General features: G+C 39.4%; 1 protein-coding gene across 1 annotated transcript in view; it reads left to right on the top strand.

Moving 5' to 3' along the window:
* abca5 (ATP-binding cassette, sub-family A (ABC1), member 5) overlaps positions 1-19,858 on the top strand; it is an 89,088-nt gene that overhangs the window by 39,278 nt on the left and 29,952 nt on the right. The window contains exons 10-22 of the mRNA XM_085963601.1: positions 824-882; positions 1,931-2,041; positions 4,468-4,643; positions 5,566-5,685; positions 7,560-7,698; positions 8,189-8,279; positions 8,863-9,002; positions 9,208-9,327; positions 9,533-9,743; positions 11,076-11,245; positions 15,345-15,472; positions 18,359-18,499; positions 19,471-19,584. Coding sequence (XP_085819727.1) covers positions 824-882; positions 1,931-2,041; positions 4,468-4,643; positions 5,566-5,685; positions 7,560-7,698; positions 8,189-8,279; positions 8,863-9,002; positions 9,208-9,327; positions 9,533-9,743; positions 11,076-11,245; positions 15,345-15,472; positions 18,359-18,499; positions 19,471-19,584 — 1,720 coding nt within the window. The remainder of the gene's footprint in view (positions 1-823; positions 883-1,930; positions 2,042-4,467; positions 4,644-5,565; positions 5,686-7,559; positions 7,699-8,188; positions 8,280-8,862; positions 9,003-9,207; positions 9,328-9,532; positions 9,744-11,075; positions 11,246-15,344; positions 15,473-18,358; positions 18,500-19,470; positions 19,585-19,858) is intronic.

Raw genomic sequence — 19,858 nt, 5'->3', positions numbered from 1 at the left:
CAGGCCTGCATCATAAAATGAGGCAAGGGAAGTTGACTTCCATCTTGGCTCGCCTTCAGTTTCGGGAGAAACTTCTTTTCCGAGAGAGTGGTTAGAAGGAGTAGTTGAGGCGAAGAGCATAGATGCATTTAAGGGTAAGCTGGATAAACACATGAGGGAGAAGGGAATAGAAGGTTTTTCTGATGGGGTTAGACAGAGGGATGGGAGGAGGCTCACGTAGAGCATAAACGCCAGAATGGACCAGTAGGGCCGAATGGCCTGATTCTGTGCTGTACATTCTATGTAAGTTTAATTAATTGGCTACTACCCTGACACAGCTACAAGTAGGTGAAACCAATTTTTTTTTAACTGGTCTATGTCAAATTAAAAAATCCAGAAATTTTCCTTGTTTGATGCAGTGAAAAGCTCTGCCTTTACAGTATTCCATTTATCTAGACGTGCTGATTTACAATAGAATCCCATTGGTAGAAATGGTTAGCAGGACTGCTAAAATTGTCTGCAACAATTAATGTAAATCAGTCATTCCAAGTCACCTTTTGTATAGGTCTTTTTAACGGTGATGGAGGAGGCTAATGGCTCAGCAAATATTTATTATAACATGAGCTTACTGTTCTATTTATTATTATTCAAAGTACCATCTAATAAAGTTGGACCCATCACAATAGTGATGTAAATTGTAAATACATGCATTGCAACCAGGTAGTCTTGGCATTGAATCCAGGGCTCTCAAGGTTCCTTATGAATAAGCAATACATACGCCAATAAGAAAACAATATTCAGTAACTTGTGCAAACCTCAGTGACTGTGCCTGGTACTTTTTCAGGTTACATGGTGTTCACAAGTTATATAAAGAGAAAGAGAAGAAGACGGAAGCATTGAAAGGTTTGTGTCTCTGGTGGCTCTGCTGTACTGATTTTCACCATTAATTTTTGTACCAGTGTAATGCCTGGTAATTCTGCTCGGTATAAAGATGATCTAAACTAATGTGCCAAGTCTATCAATATCAATTGGTATGGCTAAGTTTATCCATGCACCTGTAAAGTATTCACTTATTTTACATGAATGATTTTAATAATTTTTGACACTAGTAGGTAAATCTCATTTTAGTATGTAAAACACCATTCCACTTCTGTCGGAGTTGATTTTATTAGCAACTGCTTCCATCCCTGAGGGCATGACATGAGCTATTCATAGTAATTCAAGGTTACTTTGTAAGCCTTGTAGTTACTCCAATTCAGCTCGTTTGAAGAATATAAGCATCATTTTACTATTGAAGCCGAGGCGCTTCCCCTATTGCAATATTTTATACTTTCTCCCCTGTTACATACTACTTGGCTCCTCGTGTCATGTGTGCCCCAGGAGGGCAACAACGGGTGACCTGCTCAGACTGTGCTAAGGTATCTCCCTTCAGTGGTCTGTGACAGCAGCACATGGTGAACTCTCCCTGTGATGGTGCTCCCCCCTCAGTAAATGGAGATCAGAGGGGAGATGAAGAAAAAAAAATTTACGCATTGAATTATGATCTGGAATGCACTGCCTGAAAGGGTGAAGGATGTAGATTCAATAGTAACTTTCAAAATGGAATTGCATAAACACTTGGAAATGAAAAAAATTGCAGGGTTATGGGGCAAGAGCAGGGGCGTGGGACTAATTGGACAGCTCTTACAAAGAGCGGGCATGGGCACGATGGGCCGATTGGCCTCTTTCTGTGCTGTATGATTCTATGAAATCAAAAAGTTGCTACTTAGTGCTTCTAGTTTGCCCTATTTCAGGGTGGATTGGACCTTCCTGGCCTCTTGGCTGGTGACTGATGCAAGAGGACTGAAAGAAAGGAAAAATGAATGTGGATTTTCTTTTAAGGGGACAAGGAAGAAAAATGATTGTATTTAGACCGAATGATTTTTACGTGCATAATACACTTTATCTTCAGGTTTGTCATTTGATGTTTATCAAGATCAGATTACAGCACTACTGGGCCACAGCGGAACTGGAAAAACAACATTAATTAACATTCTCTCAGGACTGTGTCCTCTGTCGGATGGTAAGAAAGGATCACTGTGTCACAAAGAACAAAGTCAGAATTAATTTCCCACCATAGTGAGTCTGCATACATGTGAAAACTAACAAGCTGACCAATTATTTTAGGAATGCTGATATGGTTGAAAGTACAGTGGAACAAGGACTTCTTGTAACTTGAACTGCAGGTATTCCCAATAAGGACTTAAAGCACGAGATTTATTTATCAGAAAGATCAAGGGTTATCCTTTCTTCTCTATAAAGAAAATCTTGTATTTTTGTGACTATCCCTCCATGCCTTCCCCCCCCCCCCCCACACTGAGGCCCACGATTTCTTACCCCCCCCCCCCCCCCCTCCCTCAGGCTAGGCACACAATCGCTGCCCCTGCCCAAGGCCCGATCTTGGTGCCGGAGGTGGTTGTGCATGGGGAATCAAGACCAATGGCTGTTTTCCGATCAAGCAGAGTTAGAGGGTGGGGGATAATTGGACTTTCGTGCGAGATGGGACAGAAGGCAAATGAAGGAGGAGAGGAAGAGAAGGAAGATAGGGGAAGGCAGAAGTAGATGGGGAGGGAAGTGAAGCATGGTGGAGGAGAAGCAGTGGAACATGGGAAAGAGAGTGAGGATGAGGAGGGACAAGTGGGAGAAAGGGGAAGAGACAGTGGAAGGCATTGGATAAACTTGCGATCAGTGGGAAGGGATGGAGCCTATATTCACTTCATTGAGGGTAGCTGTAGTGTATGTACCTTTAAGAGGAACTATGTTTTTGAAGCCCCTGTATACTGTAGTACCAGTAGTGACCACTCGGGTATATAAGCCTGTGTAGCGTCTTGTGTAGTTAGTTCACCTCCAGACTTTGTTCAGTAAACACTTGTTAAATCAACTCCTGCATTCCGTGTCTCCATTAACACACGGATCTAACAGTAGCAGTAGTCATTGTTCACCTCTGGGGTAAGTGGGCAATATTCTTTTCAGTGAGTTGGGGGTGGTGAGGTAGGACTGAGATTATTTTCAACAGTGGTGGGGCAGCAGGCAATTTTTTTCCTCATTTGATTCATCAATCAATAAATTCCCAAAAAAATCATATTTAATCAGCACAATTTTAAATCCAGAAACATTACACATGTCCACTTCACAGGTTGTCATACTGTATCGGGCTATACTGCAATATATAGTAAAAAATTTGATGATATTCCATCCGTAACAGTTTTAGTGGACCTCCATTTTTACCCTTGGTTGGGGGAGAAGGGTGGGTGTGGTTATTTTCTCCTGAGCAGTGGGGGGCCTTTACCTCCTAATTGGGCCAAGATTTCTTCATTTTTGAGATTGTTCAGCCTCAAGATTATTAGTTTAGACTCTGAGTCCTTTTCTATTCCTCACATGTCCTTGTTCCTCAGCAACATTTTACTGCCCTTTTACCTCTGCGTTTTTGGTCTTGTTTTTGGGAAGTTCATGCAGCAACAGAAGTTAAATTGAGGACCTTCAGGGTAGGCCTTTCACATAACATTGTCTCTCAGAATGTTGTGACCATGCATCATTTTTAATATACAAAAGCGAGATAGATTACACATCCTGTTATGTAACCCCATCCTGTGATCTTTGTGTTGCACATCTTCCTCTCATTACTGACTCACTTCCCTGACCACTCTCATTCTTAAATCTACACAGTTTCCTACGTAGGAAACCCTGTAAATATATTTTCAAAAGACTATCAAAGCGGAACAAAAAATTTAATATTACTCTAGCTACAAATTATATCCGCAAACATCAGGAATATGAGTATTTACCGTACAAAATGGAAATCCAACCGCGAAATAAAAAGATAAATCTTGGTTTCCCAAAAAAAATCACAAATTTCTTACAACATTAAATAAAATATATTTAAATCTCCAACAGCATCCAAAAGTCTGGGGAAATAACTTAAGACATCTGCAAAGATGATATCAAAACTTCTGAGTGTGAACTAGCCCAGAATAGAAATGAGAACAAGTCATATTTACAAATTAACAATATTCCACCAGCAATCTCCACTAAAGGCCATGTCACTAGCAAGTTATCACTGCAACAATAAAATCTGATAAATTTTCGCGTTTCTTTTTAATTTTTAAATTCGTCAATTTTTTAAAAAAACTTACAAAAACCACGATAGTGAATTTATTAGGAATCCATTCGATATATTTATCCAGCTAGTGGAACAAGGCACATGCTGGAGTAGCAGTGCAACTTTTTTCCTTGTGGTTTTTATGGTCAAGCCAACTCTGAGTGAGTATTGTACCTAGCTCGTCTCTGTTTTGTCCTGTAAGTATGATCAGATGATCTTTGAACAACATGGACTACACCATGACTCTAAGATGGAAAAACTTACATAGATTGTTATTAATTTGTGGAATTTGCTGGTATCTGGATTATGTACAATGGGATTTAATGTGAGTTTTTCTTCCTACTCCAAAGGATGTGCAACAGTTTATGGATACAGAGTTTCTGAATTAGATGAAATAATTGAGATCAGAAAGATGATTGGGGTTTGTCCACAATTTGATGCCCTATTCTACAGTCTTACAGTAAAGGAACATTTAAAAATACTTGCTATGATAAAAGGAATCGCACCACAGGAAATTGATAATGAGGTAAGTCTCCTAAAGAGCTTGTATGCCATTTTTTAACACCACTTCATAATTCAATTTTGATGCCAGCTCCTTTGTAGACTGCCTTTTTAACTTGTTTAGTTTTTATTGGCGAGGCCATGAATGTAAGAAATTAAACTAGTGACTAAAATAGTTTTGTATTTGTACCCAATGATTACAGTAATCATGGCCAGGTGCTTGCACAAATGTAACTTTCATTAGATGCAATTATGATGGTATCTAAAATTCTACTTCAGAGGAGTGCAGATAACTGTAAGTGTTCCACTTTCCACAGTATTTATTGCCGTCTTGGAGGAAGATTAACAAGCTACTGTTGATTATTGTCCTCTATCTTAATATAGTTTGTCAGTTGAATGAGTGGTGACGTGCAGTATTTTTCAGTTTTTTGGGGGGATCTTGCAGCGTTAGTAATTTTACTAGGTTTTCATGTGCATTACAAATGTGCGTTTTTGATACCTAATTCAGACCTTGAATTGGAATCCTTTGTGTACAGAAGAACTGTATGTATTCTAACTTTTTGTGCAAAATGTGTGTCTGTTTCATGCAAGTTCTTATGATGTCTTTATAAAGAAAATATGCCATTGGATACTGGACGCAAATAGCACGCGCAAACAAAGTAACGAGTGCTTTATGAAATCAGATTTGCCTGTTGGATAAGTCACATATCCAGTGGATCATTGATGTTGTTTCTAGCATAGATGAATGTGGTACAGGCCATACAATGTTGTGTCAGTGTGAAACAAAAACCATTTAGGCAGTGATTGACATCATGTGACCTATCTTGTGCTGGTCTGTGTAAAAGTGATTTTTGTTTGGTATTTTTGAATACATTTCTTCAAAAATGATTTTGAAAACGGAATTAGTTTTTGTTGAAACTTAATCTTTCCCCCATTGCTTCCTTCAGGTGCTGAATGTCATAAAAGAACTGGATATGGAAGCAATTATGGATGTCCGTGCAGAAAAGCTCAGTGGTGGACAAAAAAGGAAACTTTCAATGGGAATGGCAATTTTGGGGGATCCTAAGGTGAGATTAGAAGTGGGATCTGTAGACACAATGGAGCCTTTTGTTTTGATTAATAAGTGATGTTAACTTTTACCCAGTAGTACTGCAGTTAGTGAAGTGGAAAGTACTGTGTGAAACAACTAAAACATTACATTTACATTCCAAAAACTTTAATCCTGCCTTTAGTATTTTATCTCTGCATACAAATTGAAAAAAGAAGCAAGAATACAATGTTCTCATTAAATATGTACGTCAGGTTCCCAGAATGATACTGTGATGTCACAACATTGAGCTCAAGTCAGCTCTCATATTAATCTTGTTACTTCCTGCTACTATCCCCTTCTGTCATATCAATGTGGCACAAGTTTGTAATGGGCCCGGATTTTGTCTCAGCGGCGAAGGAACATCTTTTGCCATTCACCTTGCTGACAACTGCCCACTGACTTTTCACGGGCTTGTCAGTGGAGATTTCCACTATTCCGGTGTCTTTTCCACCGTAGCGTCCTCCACAGGGCATCTGTGTACAGGACAAGCGACAGCGAGGCTCTTCAACCAATCAGATTGAAGATTCCTCACAGACACGCAGAGTCCAACCCAGGAAATATAAAGCAGGAAATCTAAATTAGATTTAAATGATGTATAGAAAGTGAAATAAAGATTGGGAAATGCAGATGGGATTAAGAGACGAACAGAAAAAGTTTTTAAAAAAATTATTAATTTTTAAAAAATCTGCAATGTTAATTTTCTTAGGGAATGAGACCCCACAGTTGTAAAATTATATTTTCAGGCCCAGAGAGGTTGTCCAGCAGTAATTACACCGTTTAAAAACTCACTTACTTAAAAAATGCACCACCCCTAACCTTTTCAACTGTCATTAGTATGAAACTGGTGGGTAAGTACCCTAACTTCACACCAAGACAGTGATTTCAGTGCCGAGTCTATCGGCGAGGACTGTGGAAGAGCAGGGTATCTCTGACAGCAACTTCTGGATTTCCGCGTGTAACTGCACATGCGCGGATGCCAGAAGTTGCTGTCAGAGTTACCCTGTAATAATGGCGAGTGCCGAGAGCCTCGTCGTTATTATTACGGCAAACTCCAGGCCCATATGTTATTGAAAAGTTTAAAATATTGAATCTTTAAAAGCTCCCTATTCACCTCAGCTCAGTGGATAAAACATTTATAAGCACGAAGAAGTACCTGGCTTCATTTAGTCGTCATTCTGTTTTCACAAATTTCAGCTCTTTACTGTAGAACTTTAGGAACACACGGTCAGTTATAATTACTGTTCACAGTAAGGTTGGACAGTGCAGAAGGTTTTTTTTATCCTTTTGATGCAGCTATTTGTATTCCCCCAATAGAAGAACAAAATACTAACTTTTGTATCTACCCAGATAAACCTCTCTGAAAGACATCCCAAATTGTAGAAAATATGAGCAATTATCTAAGCAGCAGTTTCTTTTACCTGATAGTATATAACTGCTGTTAATTGCCAAGAGATAAATTTCCACTCAAGTTTTAGTTTGGGGATCTTGGCTACAGAAATAGAACAGTCGCCCGATCCTCTTGCATTCCTTTTTTCTAGGCTAATTTTCTCCACATTTTGTTTGCCACTGAAATATTAACATTAATTTTATATTTTAACTACTTTTTCACTGGTTGAGTTATTTTATTTTTTAAAAAGTCTCGGACATTACAAAGTGGGACTTGTTGCTGCCTTAACAGATGAGTTTTAAACTGTCTAGAGGATTCAAACATTGTTCATATCGGGAATTTAAACCCAAGAACAGCAAAGGGTTTGGAAACTTGCAGCTTTATCTCTGCTGGAAAGCCCTTAATGATTTGTTTTATTTTGTTGAATGTAATCTGTAATACCTCTCGCGCTCTCTTTCCCAAAGGTTTTGCTTCTCGACGAACCAACTGCTGGGATGGACCCTTGTTCTCGGCAGCAAGTGTGGGCCTTGCTGAAAAAGAGGAAAGCTGGAAGGGTGATACTACTAACCACTCACTTCATAGATGAAGCTGATATTCTGGCAGGTTAGTGCTGATCATGGGATTGGTTGAAGACTAGCTCATTCGTTAAATAATAATATGCTCGAGTTTGTCTGTTTTGCAAAAAAAACCTGGTTTACTCAATTTAATTTTCTCTTTGCACTGCTGATGAAAAAGACATATTTCGTTTCAAATCATTTTTTAACTTAAAAAAAAATAAACAAACTATTGAGAAATGGCTTAGTAGTGCAATGCAATCATAAACTGTAGCATTTTGCTTCAACCTTGTACCAAAATAATGTGTGCATTGGTAAAGCTCAGCAATACAGCTCACTGCTCATTTTTGTTAAAATACTCATTTACTGCTAACTCTGGTATGACTCGATTTGATTTGATGTTCCATCCTGTAAATGCAAAGATTTTAAATCCAGCAAACAAGTCATGATTTTTAGGCATTACGATTGACATAAGACTTACTTTTACCGTCTAATTGATGGAATTGATTTATTGTGTGTATTTGTTTGTCTTGGTGTAGATCGTAAAGCCGTGATCTCACAAGGGCAGCTAAAATGCGTTGGCTCCTCGTTATTCCTGAAAGCAAAATTTGGTGTGGGTTACAACCTCAGGTAAAATATTATATATGCATTTTGTGTTAAAACTGTGTGGCTACGAAGTTCGAAGGCGAACAGTCCTAACTTTTCCAACCTCTCCTCATAACTGAAGTTCCTCATTTCTGGTAAACCTCCTCTGTGACCTTTCTAAGGCCTTTGCATCTTTCCTGAAGTGTGGTGCCCAGAATTGTCCACAATACTCCAGCTGAGGCCTAACCAGTGAGTTATAAAGTTCATCAATGAAAATTGTGCCCGATTAAACAGCTTTATTAAGCTTTCATCCAACAAATGACATCAGAAAAACGTTTATTCCAACAAGTGGCATGTGAACGTTTTTGGGGTAGTTGATTGGTAGCGCCGCTTCTTAGGTCCTTGATTCGTGATTATGCTTGTTGCAGCGTATTCAAATTTTTATAGGAAATTTTGGCATGAGTTTGCAACATGAAGATTGAGGCATGAAATTGTCATTTATGGCGTATATCGTCAATCACGCTGTTGTAGGAAATTCTGGGCCATTTAGTCAGTACATTTTAATCTATCTCCATCTCCATGCAGTACAGGGTTATATTATCCATAATTTATTTTTGATTTTGAACAGAATGTCTGTGAATGAGTCCTGCTATTCTGACAAAGTGACATCGTTGGTCAAATACCACATACCAAATGCTGAGTTTTCACAGCTGCATGATCTGGAGCTGGCATATATTTTACCTCTTCAGGATGTTAACAAATTTGCAGGTATTCAATTTCTTAAATCTGGTATCTTTAACGAGTAGTTTTATGAGTTGTAGCGCAAAGAGCATGTAGGTGCTGCTGTTCTGAAAAAATTGAACTCTTCCAACAGTAGGTTGGTACCTCTTCTCGCTCTAAACTTTCCTGCCTACGATTTTGTACTGGTGTGTTTATGGCAGAACCGCTCATTGTTAACATTCTCTCTTTTCAGGTCTCTTTGAAGATTTGGACAGCCGTACCAATCTCGGAATTGACAGCTATGGGGTTTCCATGACGTCTTTGGAAGAGGTTTTCCTGAAATTGGAGGCAGAATCAGAAATAGATCAAGCAGGCCAGTAATACCTTGCAATAGATTAAAGGAGTGCTGTTCGACCAGTTTCATTTGCAAAGATCTTCTTTTCAGCACTCTGTGCCTACACACAGTCATTTCTTCCATTCATTCTACTTCAGCTGACATTAAGCAACCAGTAAATGCAAGAGACTATTTTTACCAGTGTCTTGATCCTTATTGTTTGAATTTTTCTGTGTTCTTTCAGATTACAGTGTTTTTACCAGGGACCCAGCACCAGATGTGATAGCAAATGAAGATGATGTTTGCATTGATTGCATTGACCACCAACTCCTGACTTTTCCAGAAACTAACTCAGCAGTGCTGACTGGCACTGCTCTGTGGCAACAGCAGTTCCGCACCATAGTCTGGTTGCGCTTTATGAATTTCAGTCGAGAACGCAGTACACTTCTTTATATGTAAGTATAATGGGATAATCAAGGCAAGGAAAGGCTGCTGGTCATTGTTATTCTCATCATCATCATCATCTTGTGTCTCCATTTAGCATTATATCTTCACTTTAGCCACATGGAGTATTTACATTTTCATCAATTTATATGGGCTGTTGGGTCCATGTAGGTTACTGAATGTTAGCACTGGAAAGGGTTCAAAGTACAGCAACTAGTGTGATACTAGTTCTTAAATTGATATGCAGTGAAGAGAAGTTAAGGGAGCTAAATATTTCATTGGGTGGGAGAAAACTCAGGAAAACATAATCTGAGCTTTAAAATCGTGAAGGGCAATTGGATCGAATGTGAAAGTTCTACGTATTGAAACAGGAACAAAGAACTGAGGTATATGGCCCATAACCAAAGGAGGTTTTCAACTAAACGGAATTTAATGAATAACTAAACATTGAGCTGAATTGTCCAGTAGACTGCCGTTTAGCTCCGTGATTGACTTGAAACATTCAGTAAAGAAATATACAGCTTTCTAATTTATTAGGGAGTAGAGGCATGTAGTAGGTTAACACTAAAGAAATCGGAAAATAAAATTTGTTTCAGTAGGTCTATACATAGATCTAAATAACAGGCTATGCTAGAAGATTTGAAGATTGTTGTACTATTCCTACCTCCTCCTATGCCTATAGTTCAGTTCTTTAGGCTTTGCTTCCACTTCATCTGTTTCTACACATTCTGTTGTGGTCTGTGCACAAACACTTTTTAGTTGAATGTAAACTTGACTTGCTTCCAACATATATGCACATAATTAACGACCTCGGGACTGCATCCCAATGCTGTCTTTGTTCTGTATGATTAATTGGGGTCTGTTCAAATTCATCAATCCAGTTTTATCTGATCTCTTTCGCTCATACTTTTTCTTATCTCTATTCCATCCTTTGGGGAGAGAGGGAGGGTTTCCACACATTGACTGACCCTGTTTTCCTTCTACCTATATTGAGCTGTTCACATTCACTGGTACTATACTAATACCAGCAACTGTTGTCTTGCAAATAAAACTTGCCCAGTGCCCCATTCTAATCTTCAGTTGTTAGCTTTGTATGTGCTCACTTGTCCTGTCTCCAGGCTGGCTATTGCGGTTTGTGTAGAGTTAAAACCATGTGTGTATTCTTCACTGTCATAAACGTTCTAGGTTTTAGAAAAATATGTGACTTTATTTCTCAAGCTTATTGTTGAATATAAATTTGCCTTTAGAAGAATTTTTGAAACATTTCAATTAAGCTGTTTTAGATTTTACCTTATTTACTTGTTATGGAAGCACTAGAATAAAATTTTTCAATACTTTTGCAGCATTTACATTATCGGCATTTTGATATCCATCGTGGTCATGATGGCTTTATTAAATGGTACACTTAGTAGAAAGGATATTGCAGTGGAACTATCCCCTGAGTTAAGTCTACTCCACCAAGACCAAAAGCAACACAAATATACCACTAGCCTCCTTCTGAAAAACTCTACAGGTGAGACACAAGTGGAAATAAAATCCATTGCGGAAAGCCTCCAGTAACCAAATGATGAATTGAACTGATCATCAAAACAAGTCTGAACTGTTCATAACTTACTGTAACACGCCACTGTATGTAGACCTTTTTTTCATTTGCTAGTTCCATGTATTATTAAATAGCCTAGCAGCTGTACCGATGGGACGGGCTCCACCTGAACCGGGATGGGACCCATGTCCTAGCAGAAAGGGTAAATAGGGAGGTGGCAAAGGCTTTAAACTAGTAAGATGGGGGGAGGGATCTACAAGAAACATAACCAGCCTAAATATAAACAAAACAGGAAAAGAGCATAGGAATTAATAAAGTAAGGGAGGACATTGATGGCAAAGGAATGAATAAAGTTATAGAACAGGTGTCTAAAAAGATGGTTAAACATAGTGAGAGGAAATCCTATAGAAAATTAGTTAAACTGTACAGCAATGCACATAGTGTCCGTAATAAAACAGGGGAGCTGGAGGCAATCATGTGTTGCGAGGAACCAGACATAGTAGGGATTACTGAGACATGGCTACAGAAAAATCAGGACTGCGAATTAAACATTGCAGGGTATAACATATTTAAAAAGATAGGGAAGGGAAAAAGGGGAGGTGGAGTAGCTGTACTTATTAGGGATAACATAATCGCAGTAGAAAAAAGTGATGCAGATATCAGCAAGACAAAAATAGAATCTACAGGAAATTTTCATTTAAACGGAGGTTAAATCTCTGGAATGCTCTATCCACCGGCAAAATTCAGGAGTCGGTTCAGATAACTTTTTTTTTACTTTTCGTTTCTTTTTTTCTCCATTCCTGGCTCTGCAAGCGTCTAGCTGAAGCTGTTGCTTAGCTACAGAGACGCTTGCAAGCTGCGCCGACTGTTTTGAAGCTGTTGCTAAGCAACAGGGTTTGTTGCTAGATACGGAGCTCAGAAGCTCCGTATGTTTTAACATTGGCGCTGGTTTCTCCGGCAGCGTTGATCGACCGGCACCAGCTCGGTCCCGTCAGTGCCGGATACCAGAGAGTTTCCTGTATATGGATAGAGATAAAAGATAATAAAGGATCAATCTCACTAATAGGCGTAGTCTACAGACCACCTATTAGTGGAAGGGAGGTGGAGGAAGAAATATGCAGACAAATTAGGGAAATGAGTAAAAAACATAGACTAATAATCATGGGGGATTTCAACTACCCCGATATTAATTGGACAGAAGAGGTAGGTAAAGAGGATAAGGGAATGGCGTTCCTACAATGTGTACAGGACTCCTTTCTAACCCAGTATGTAAAAAGCCCAACAAGGGAGGAATCACTCTCGGATCTAGTAATGGGGAATGAACCAGATAAGAAAAGTAAAAGCAGGGGAACATATAGGCAATAATATAATATGCTTTATGATGATAATTGAGAAGGACATAAATATGACAAAAACCAGGTTAATAGATTGGAGAAAATCTGATTTTGAGGGGCGGAGAATAGAACTTTTGGGGGTGGGGGGGGGGGGGAGGGGAAATGGGCAACAATATTGGCAAACAACAATGTAGAACAGCAATGGGAAACATTTAAAACGGTGTTCAACAGAGTGCAGGAAAAATATATTCCGCTGAAAGGAAAGAACAAACTAAATAATAATGAGACTCCATGGATGAATAAAGCCATAAGGGAACAATTGAGGGTAAGGAACTAGGCATACATTAAGTACATAGACAACAGTGCATGATAAGGGAGAATATGAAAAAAGTTTGAGAAGTCAAATCAACAATTAGGGAGGCAAAGAGGAACTATGAAATTAAATTATCAAGGAACATAAAACAAAATAGTAAAATATTTTATAGGCACAGCAATAAAAAAAGGAGTTGGGGTGGGAATAGGGCCAAAAAGGAATAGACAGGATAATACCACAGGTAACGATGGAGAGATGGCAGAAATATTAAATAATTATTTTGCTTCAGTATTTACCAGGGAGATAGAACAGGTGAACATGACATTGGATAATGAGATAAGTGCATTTAATTTTTTTTTTTTTAAAGGGATATGTTAAATAAACTAATCAAACTCAAAGAGGATAAAACCCCTGGTCCGGATGGATTGCATCCATGCATTTTATAAGAATCTAGGGAAGAAATAGCAGAGGCATTACTACGCATATTTAATAATTTGTTAGAAAATGGTGTCGTTGCAGAAGACTGACGGATAACTAACGTAATACCGATATTTAAGAAGGGGGATAGAACATGTCCAGGGAATTATAGACAAGTCAGCTTAACATCGGTGGTAGGAAAAATAATGGAATCCCTACTAAAGGAGAAAATAGAAGAACATATAGTAACCAAAAATATAATAATGAATAATCAGCATGGATTTCAAAAGGGAAAGTCTTGCTTGACCAACCTTATTAATTTTTTTGAAGAGGTAACAGAGAGTAGACAATGGTAATGCAGTAGATGTAATTTATCTGGATTTTCAAAAAGGCCTTTGATAAGGTACCCCATAATAGACTGATGAACAAGGTCAGAGAATGCAGTCGGCACAAGTAGCAGAATGGATTGCTAGCTGGCTTCAGGACAGAAAGCAGAGAGTAGGAGTAAAGGGTAGCTATTAACAGTGGCAGAAGGTGGGTAGTGGTATTCCACAAAGATCAGTGTTGGGACCACTGCTTTTCACAATTTACATCAACGATTTAGACTTTGGAATCAAAAACACAATTTCTAAATTTGCAGATGACACCAAATTGGGGGAGATAGTCAATACTGAGGAGGACTGCAATAAATTGTAGGAGGACATTAATAAACTTGCAGAATGGGCATATAATTGGCAAATGCAGTTCAACACAGATAAATGTGAGGTATTACATTTTGGTAGGAAGAATAGGGAGGTCACATCACTTGGAGGGCGCGAGTCTAAGTGGGGCAGAGGAACAAAGGGATCTCTGAGCACAAATCACTAAAAGTTGTGACACAGGTGAGCAAGGCCTTAAAGTAAACCAAGCACTTGGATTTATTTCTAGAGGGATAGTATTGAAAAGTAGGGAAGTTATGCTAAACCTGTATCGAACCTTGGTTAGACCACACGAGTACTGCGTGCAGTTCTGGTCGCCATATTATAAAAAGGATATAGAAACACTGGAGAGGGTGCAGAGAAGATTTACAAGGGTGGTACCAGAAATGCGAGGGTATACATATCAGGAAAGGATGAACAGGCTGGGGCTCTTTTCTCTTTGGAAAAAGGAAGGCTGAGGGGTGACCTAATAGAGGTCTTTAAAATCATGAAAGGTTTTGATAGAGTGGATACAGAGAGAATGTTTCCACTTGTGGGGAAGAGCATAACTGGAGGCCATCAATATAAGATAGTCACCAAGAAATCCAATAGGGAATTCAGAAGAAACTTCTTTACCCAAAGAGTGGTGAGAATGTGGAACTCACTACCACAGGGAGTGGTTGAAGCGAATAGTATAGATGCATTTAAGGGGAGGCTTGACAAGCATATGAGGAAGAAGGGAGTAGAGGGTTATGCTGATAGATTTAGATGAGGAAATACGGGAGGAGGCTCGTGTGGAGCATAAACGCCGGCATGGACTGGTTGGGCCGAATGGCCTGTTTCTGTGCCGTATATTCTATGTCATGTAATGTAATACAGCAGAGCAACAATTTCTTTCAAGACAATCATATCCAGATTGTTTTGCTTAGCTTGTTCCTATGCTGTATAAGTACCACTTTTCCTCTATCGTAGAGACCGTTCTGGCATCTCCTGCTTTTAATTTTTATACATTAATAGCTATGTTTTTAAGAAGCAAGGGTCAGTAAGAAACAATAGATGTTCCCAGATGGCAATCCCAACAAGCTCTGGATGTAATGAGAGAGAGAAAATTCTGACAAAAATGTGACTGATTTTATCTTTAAAAAGTGAGCTCTGAAGTAACAGGTATACATTTGATCAATATGCAACACCAAAGGAGCAAGCATGTGAAACATTATTAAGATTTCATATAGAAGTGTCACCTCCAAAAATGTGTGTGTGTATTTGAGCATGATTTAGAAGAAACTATTGTTCGTGTGCTTTGTGTGTTTTTTTTCATTTCTTATCAGGCAGTAGTATTGATAAACTTATCCATGCTTTGGAAGCTCAGAATGTGAAAGTGGAGTTGTTCAATGACAACGAGTTCACAGATGTCGCTCCACACAATGCAGCACTAAATGTGTCGCTGTCAGAAGAGGTAACTTGACTTGAATGTAACCCCTGTGAATGATTCTGGATGTATTTGTATCATAACTTACTTGTATTCAAAAGAAATTTTGCTGGAAGATATTTTTTGCCTGTTTATTTTGTTACTTGTGCCTCCCCATTTTCTGTCGGCTTTTTATCACTGTGTATTGTTCAGCCAGAAAGGGCCACAATTAATTATGCACGACATTTGTTTGAAGACAAACAAAGCTGTTAAAGGTCATTTTAAAATTAAAAAAAAAAAAAGTAATCTCTACTCCCCTTCCAACCTGGAAAGGTCACTCAATTCCATGACACGCCACCTAGTGATATTGGCCCAAAATTTGCAAGCGGATGCCTCCGACCTATGAAAAATCTACAAATTTACCTGGTGGCCCGGAAGGTATGGAGACTTGCGATCCTGGGCCTCTCCGGGTACACACGGGCAGAGGCCCACGTATCCCAGGGGCGCATGCGGTTCGCAAGTGCCCCTGGGATCACGTGGGCCAGCCCAACCAATAAAAGAAGGGAATCCCCATTCATGCTTATGGGAGTTCCTTGCATCTGGAACGCCCATAAGTATGAATGGGGATCACTTAAAAAATACACGAACACACGAAATAAATGTTTAAAAATTACATTTAAAATTAATTCAAATGCCATTTTAAACATTTAATTTTTTGGAAACAAAATGTATGTTTTAACAGGGCTAAAAATAAACTTACCTTATTGGACAGGGCTTTTTTAATGTATAAATGAGTGATAACATTTTATTTTTCTATTTTTTTTTTAAACTCTTATGCTAGTAAAGAATTTCACAGGCATTCAGCGGGCGGAGGTTGGGCAAATAGCACAACTTTGGACTTGCAGAGGCCCATCTCCCAGGGATGTGGAGGGTCTGTCAAGATTTAGCTGCTAAACAGTGGATTGAGCATGATGTTTACTGTACATAGATCAACAGGATTCCTTTGGAGAGTGCATCTGCTTCTGATATTTTCTGGTTGTCTGATTGATCAATTTAGAGGCGTTGCGTGTTTTTTTTGTCTAACTCTGTTAAGATTATTTAATGGATGATCTATTGGTGTGCCACAGTGCAGTAATATGGGTGGGCATGCAGACGATGTGGCCCATCTGTCGGAGCTGATCGAGCGTGGTCAAAGCTTCGATGCTGGGGGTGTTGGCCTGAGCGAGAACACTGATGTTGGTGTGCCTATCCTGCCAATGGATTTGCAGGATCTTGCAGAGGCAGTGTTGGTGGTACCTCTCCAATGCTTTGAGGTGCCTGCTGTACATGGTCCATGTCTCTGAAGCATACAGGAGGGCGGGTATCATTACTGCTCTGTAGACCATGAGCTTGGTGTCGGGTTTGCGGTCCTGGTCTTCAAACACTCTTCCTCAGGTGACTGAAGGCTGCACTGGCACACTGAAGGCAGTGTTGGACTTCGTCATCGATGTCTGCCCTTGTTGACTCCCAAAACAACCGCTCAACTCGGAGCTCCAACACGGCAAGAGAGCCCCAGGTGGGCAGAGGAAACGCTTTAAGGACAACCTCAAAGCCTCCTTGACGAAGTGTAACATCCTCACCGACACCTGGGAATCCCTAGCCCAAGACCGCACAAAGTGGAGGAGAAGCATCCGGGAAGGCGCTGAACACCTCGAGTCTCTTCACCGGGAGCAAGCGGAAGCCAAGCGCAAACAGCGGAAGGAGCGCATGTCAACCCAAGCACCCCACCCACCGTCTGCCCCACCTGTGACAGAAACTGTAGGTCCCGCATTGGACTCATCAGTCACCTGAGAACTCATTTTTACTGTGGAAGCAAGTCATCCTCGGTTCCGAGGGACTGCCTAAGATGAAGAAGAATATGGGTGGGACATGGGTTCACCCTGTTATCCGCTCATAGCTGATTCTGATTTTGATCTTGGCCAAGTTGTTTGGTAAAGTGCTTCTCCAGCAAGAGGAAGGAAAGGGAAATGGGGTGAGCACCAGTCTGTTTTTGAACCAGACAGTCCAATATTGGGGTGGCTGCCTGGTAAAAATTAAGTACAGTTTTCAATTGTTGCATTTAAAAAGGTGTGAGCAGTCTTGTTTCATGGATGTGGACAGCCTTTATTAAAAAAAGTTCTACTCTTGTCTGGTTTTGAACTGAGGAGAGGTAGCATTTCTAAAGGAGAGCCATCTGCCAGAAGTTGCACAGAAAGCTAGCAGATGGCTTATGCAATATTGAGAATAGCCAACAATGAAGTCTGTGCTGACTTAGCTGGTCTTAAGTGGGGCAGCGATTGGGGGTGTCACAGTTACCTTCAGCCCTCAGGTTGGGGAGGAGAAGATTGGCTAGGGTTCTTGCTCCTAGTTATCCAACAACCCCTGTAGGAAATATACATGTAGATGTTGGAAGAGAACAAGATCTAGCCCTGCAGTCAAACAATCAACTGATAATTGCTGTTCAGGCTCCTATGTGAAAAGAGTGCTCACTTGGGCAAAGTAACCAGGCTGACTGGCACCCATGAGACCATATCCCAGTCAGGAGTTAAAGCTTTGTGGAAAGGAGGGGTGAGTGAAAATTATCGGAAAGAGGACGGGAGAAAAAATAACACAAATGTGGAGTAAATCTCAGTCAGTCTCTGTTTAAATATTGGTTTTATAACCGAACACCTAATTATATTTTCAAATGGGTGTAATGCATTGACAAGCTACTTCCATCTTCCGAGCAAGCTTGTATGCAACCCTTTTTATTCATGGGGGATGTGGGGTAATATTTGCACTGCAAATATTTTTCTTGAAGAATTTATCCCACTGTACCAATGTAAAGTTAAAATTGCATGAAGAATGTGACAGAGAAACTTTTATGGAATAATGTTTTCATTACCATCTCTTTCTGTCTCCTTTGCCCTTGTTCAGAAACAGTACATGTTCACAGCAGTGTTCAATAGCACAGTGATTCACTCGCTGCCAGTGTTGATCAACTTAATCAGTAATGCGCTCCTCATTAGCGTAAATGGATCTGGAGGGATTCAAGTCTGGAGCAAACCATTCCACTTAGTAAGTTAAATGCTGAACAGATCTAGTGTGATGCTGATTGTAAAAGTATTTGATTTTACTTTGGCTTGCTTTACGTGTTGGCTGGATGATTAATTATGACTGGTTGATAATCATGTGGTTTCAGTTCGGCTGCTTGTTGTCTATTTAAAACAGAAGTTACTAATTCTTATTTTTTGACGTGGACCTATGCTATGCACGTCATTGAATTGTAGTTGCAAAAGAAACGGAATTGTTTTGCATAATTTAGAAACCACTGTTTAAATTTGATATGCTGTATTGAGGTGTCTTTACTATGTGAGCTGCAAACAGCCTATGAAATGGTTAATCTGTTTAAAATTATGCAAAAAATGCAAACTTTCACCCATTATAGTGGTCACTATCTAACCACAGACCTGATCAAGCACAATAATTAATTTTGCTTTTTAAAAATTTAATACTGATCAACACTAAAAATTTTACTAGATGAATTTCTGTCATGTTACTTGTAGACCAAAAACATGTCGTCTTCTTTCTGTCCCCTTCTCTCGATTTGTCTTAAACTCACTCGTTTTTCTCCCTTTTTTTTGAGTTTCCCTTATTCTTTTCTGTCGCTTTTTCACTTATTCTCATTTTCTTTCTCTCACACATAGGCGTTTTCTCCCTGTATGTTTCGCTTTCCCTTTTGTTTCCTTTTCTTGTTGCCTCCCATAGAGACCTGGTGCTCAACGTGGTATTTCAATCATCTAATATCCAGAGAAATGATCTGGGGTCTCCCAAGAAATGGGTTGATTCCTGATTCTGTGTTGAAAGGACAGTGGTTTCTGGGTTCTGATTGGTTAAAGAGACACTACAATCACGAGTTTCTACATTTTTACAGATATAAAACCTTTTTTATAATAGATTGAAGATTTTGTTTTTATTTCAAGTTAACAATTGTGTAATATGAGTGCAGTTTGAACTAAATGTGAATATTTTTCACGCCTGTGCTTTAGACGATCACTGATGCTGACTTTAAGGAGAAGGTTTATATGGCCTTGGCAGTATTGGGATTGCTCTCCGCTGCATTGCCAGGATGCTACACCATGGATAATTCACGAGATCGTGAGGTAAAGACCTGATTTCACTAGTGACAAAATATATTAGTTTGCTCTAATTAGGGATAGGTTTTAGTTACAGTCTCTGATAAAATGCTGTTGGAGAACAGGGAAATTGTGGGATTTTAGAAGTTGTTAGTAAGCTTGCGTGAATTTGAATTTCTCAGTGATCACTTATCCAGAGAAAGCTTTCTATCTGATGCTGCTCAAGTATTTGTACACTACAATGTTGAGTTATTCAAGTGTTAGAGGCCGGGGACGACATTTTCTTTGATCTGGAGCACTG

This window comes from Somniosus microcephalus, chromosome 21 (assembly GCF_052327205.1).
Source record: "Somniosus microcephalus isolate GS21.2 chromosome 21, FLI_Smic_1.0, whole genome shotgun sequence".
In the NCBI taxonomy this organism is placed as follows: Eukaryota; Metazoa; Chordata; class Chondrichthyes; order Squaliformes; family Somniosidae; genus Somniosus; species Somniosus microcephalus.
The sequence above is the reverse complement of the archived record's forward strand: the minus strand, read 5'-3'. Positions and strand labels throughout refer to the sequence as shown.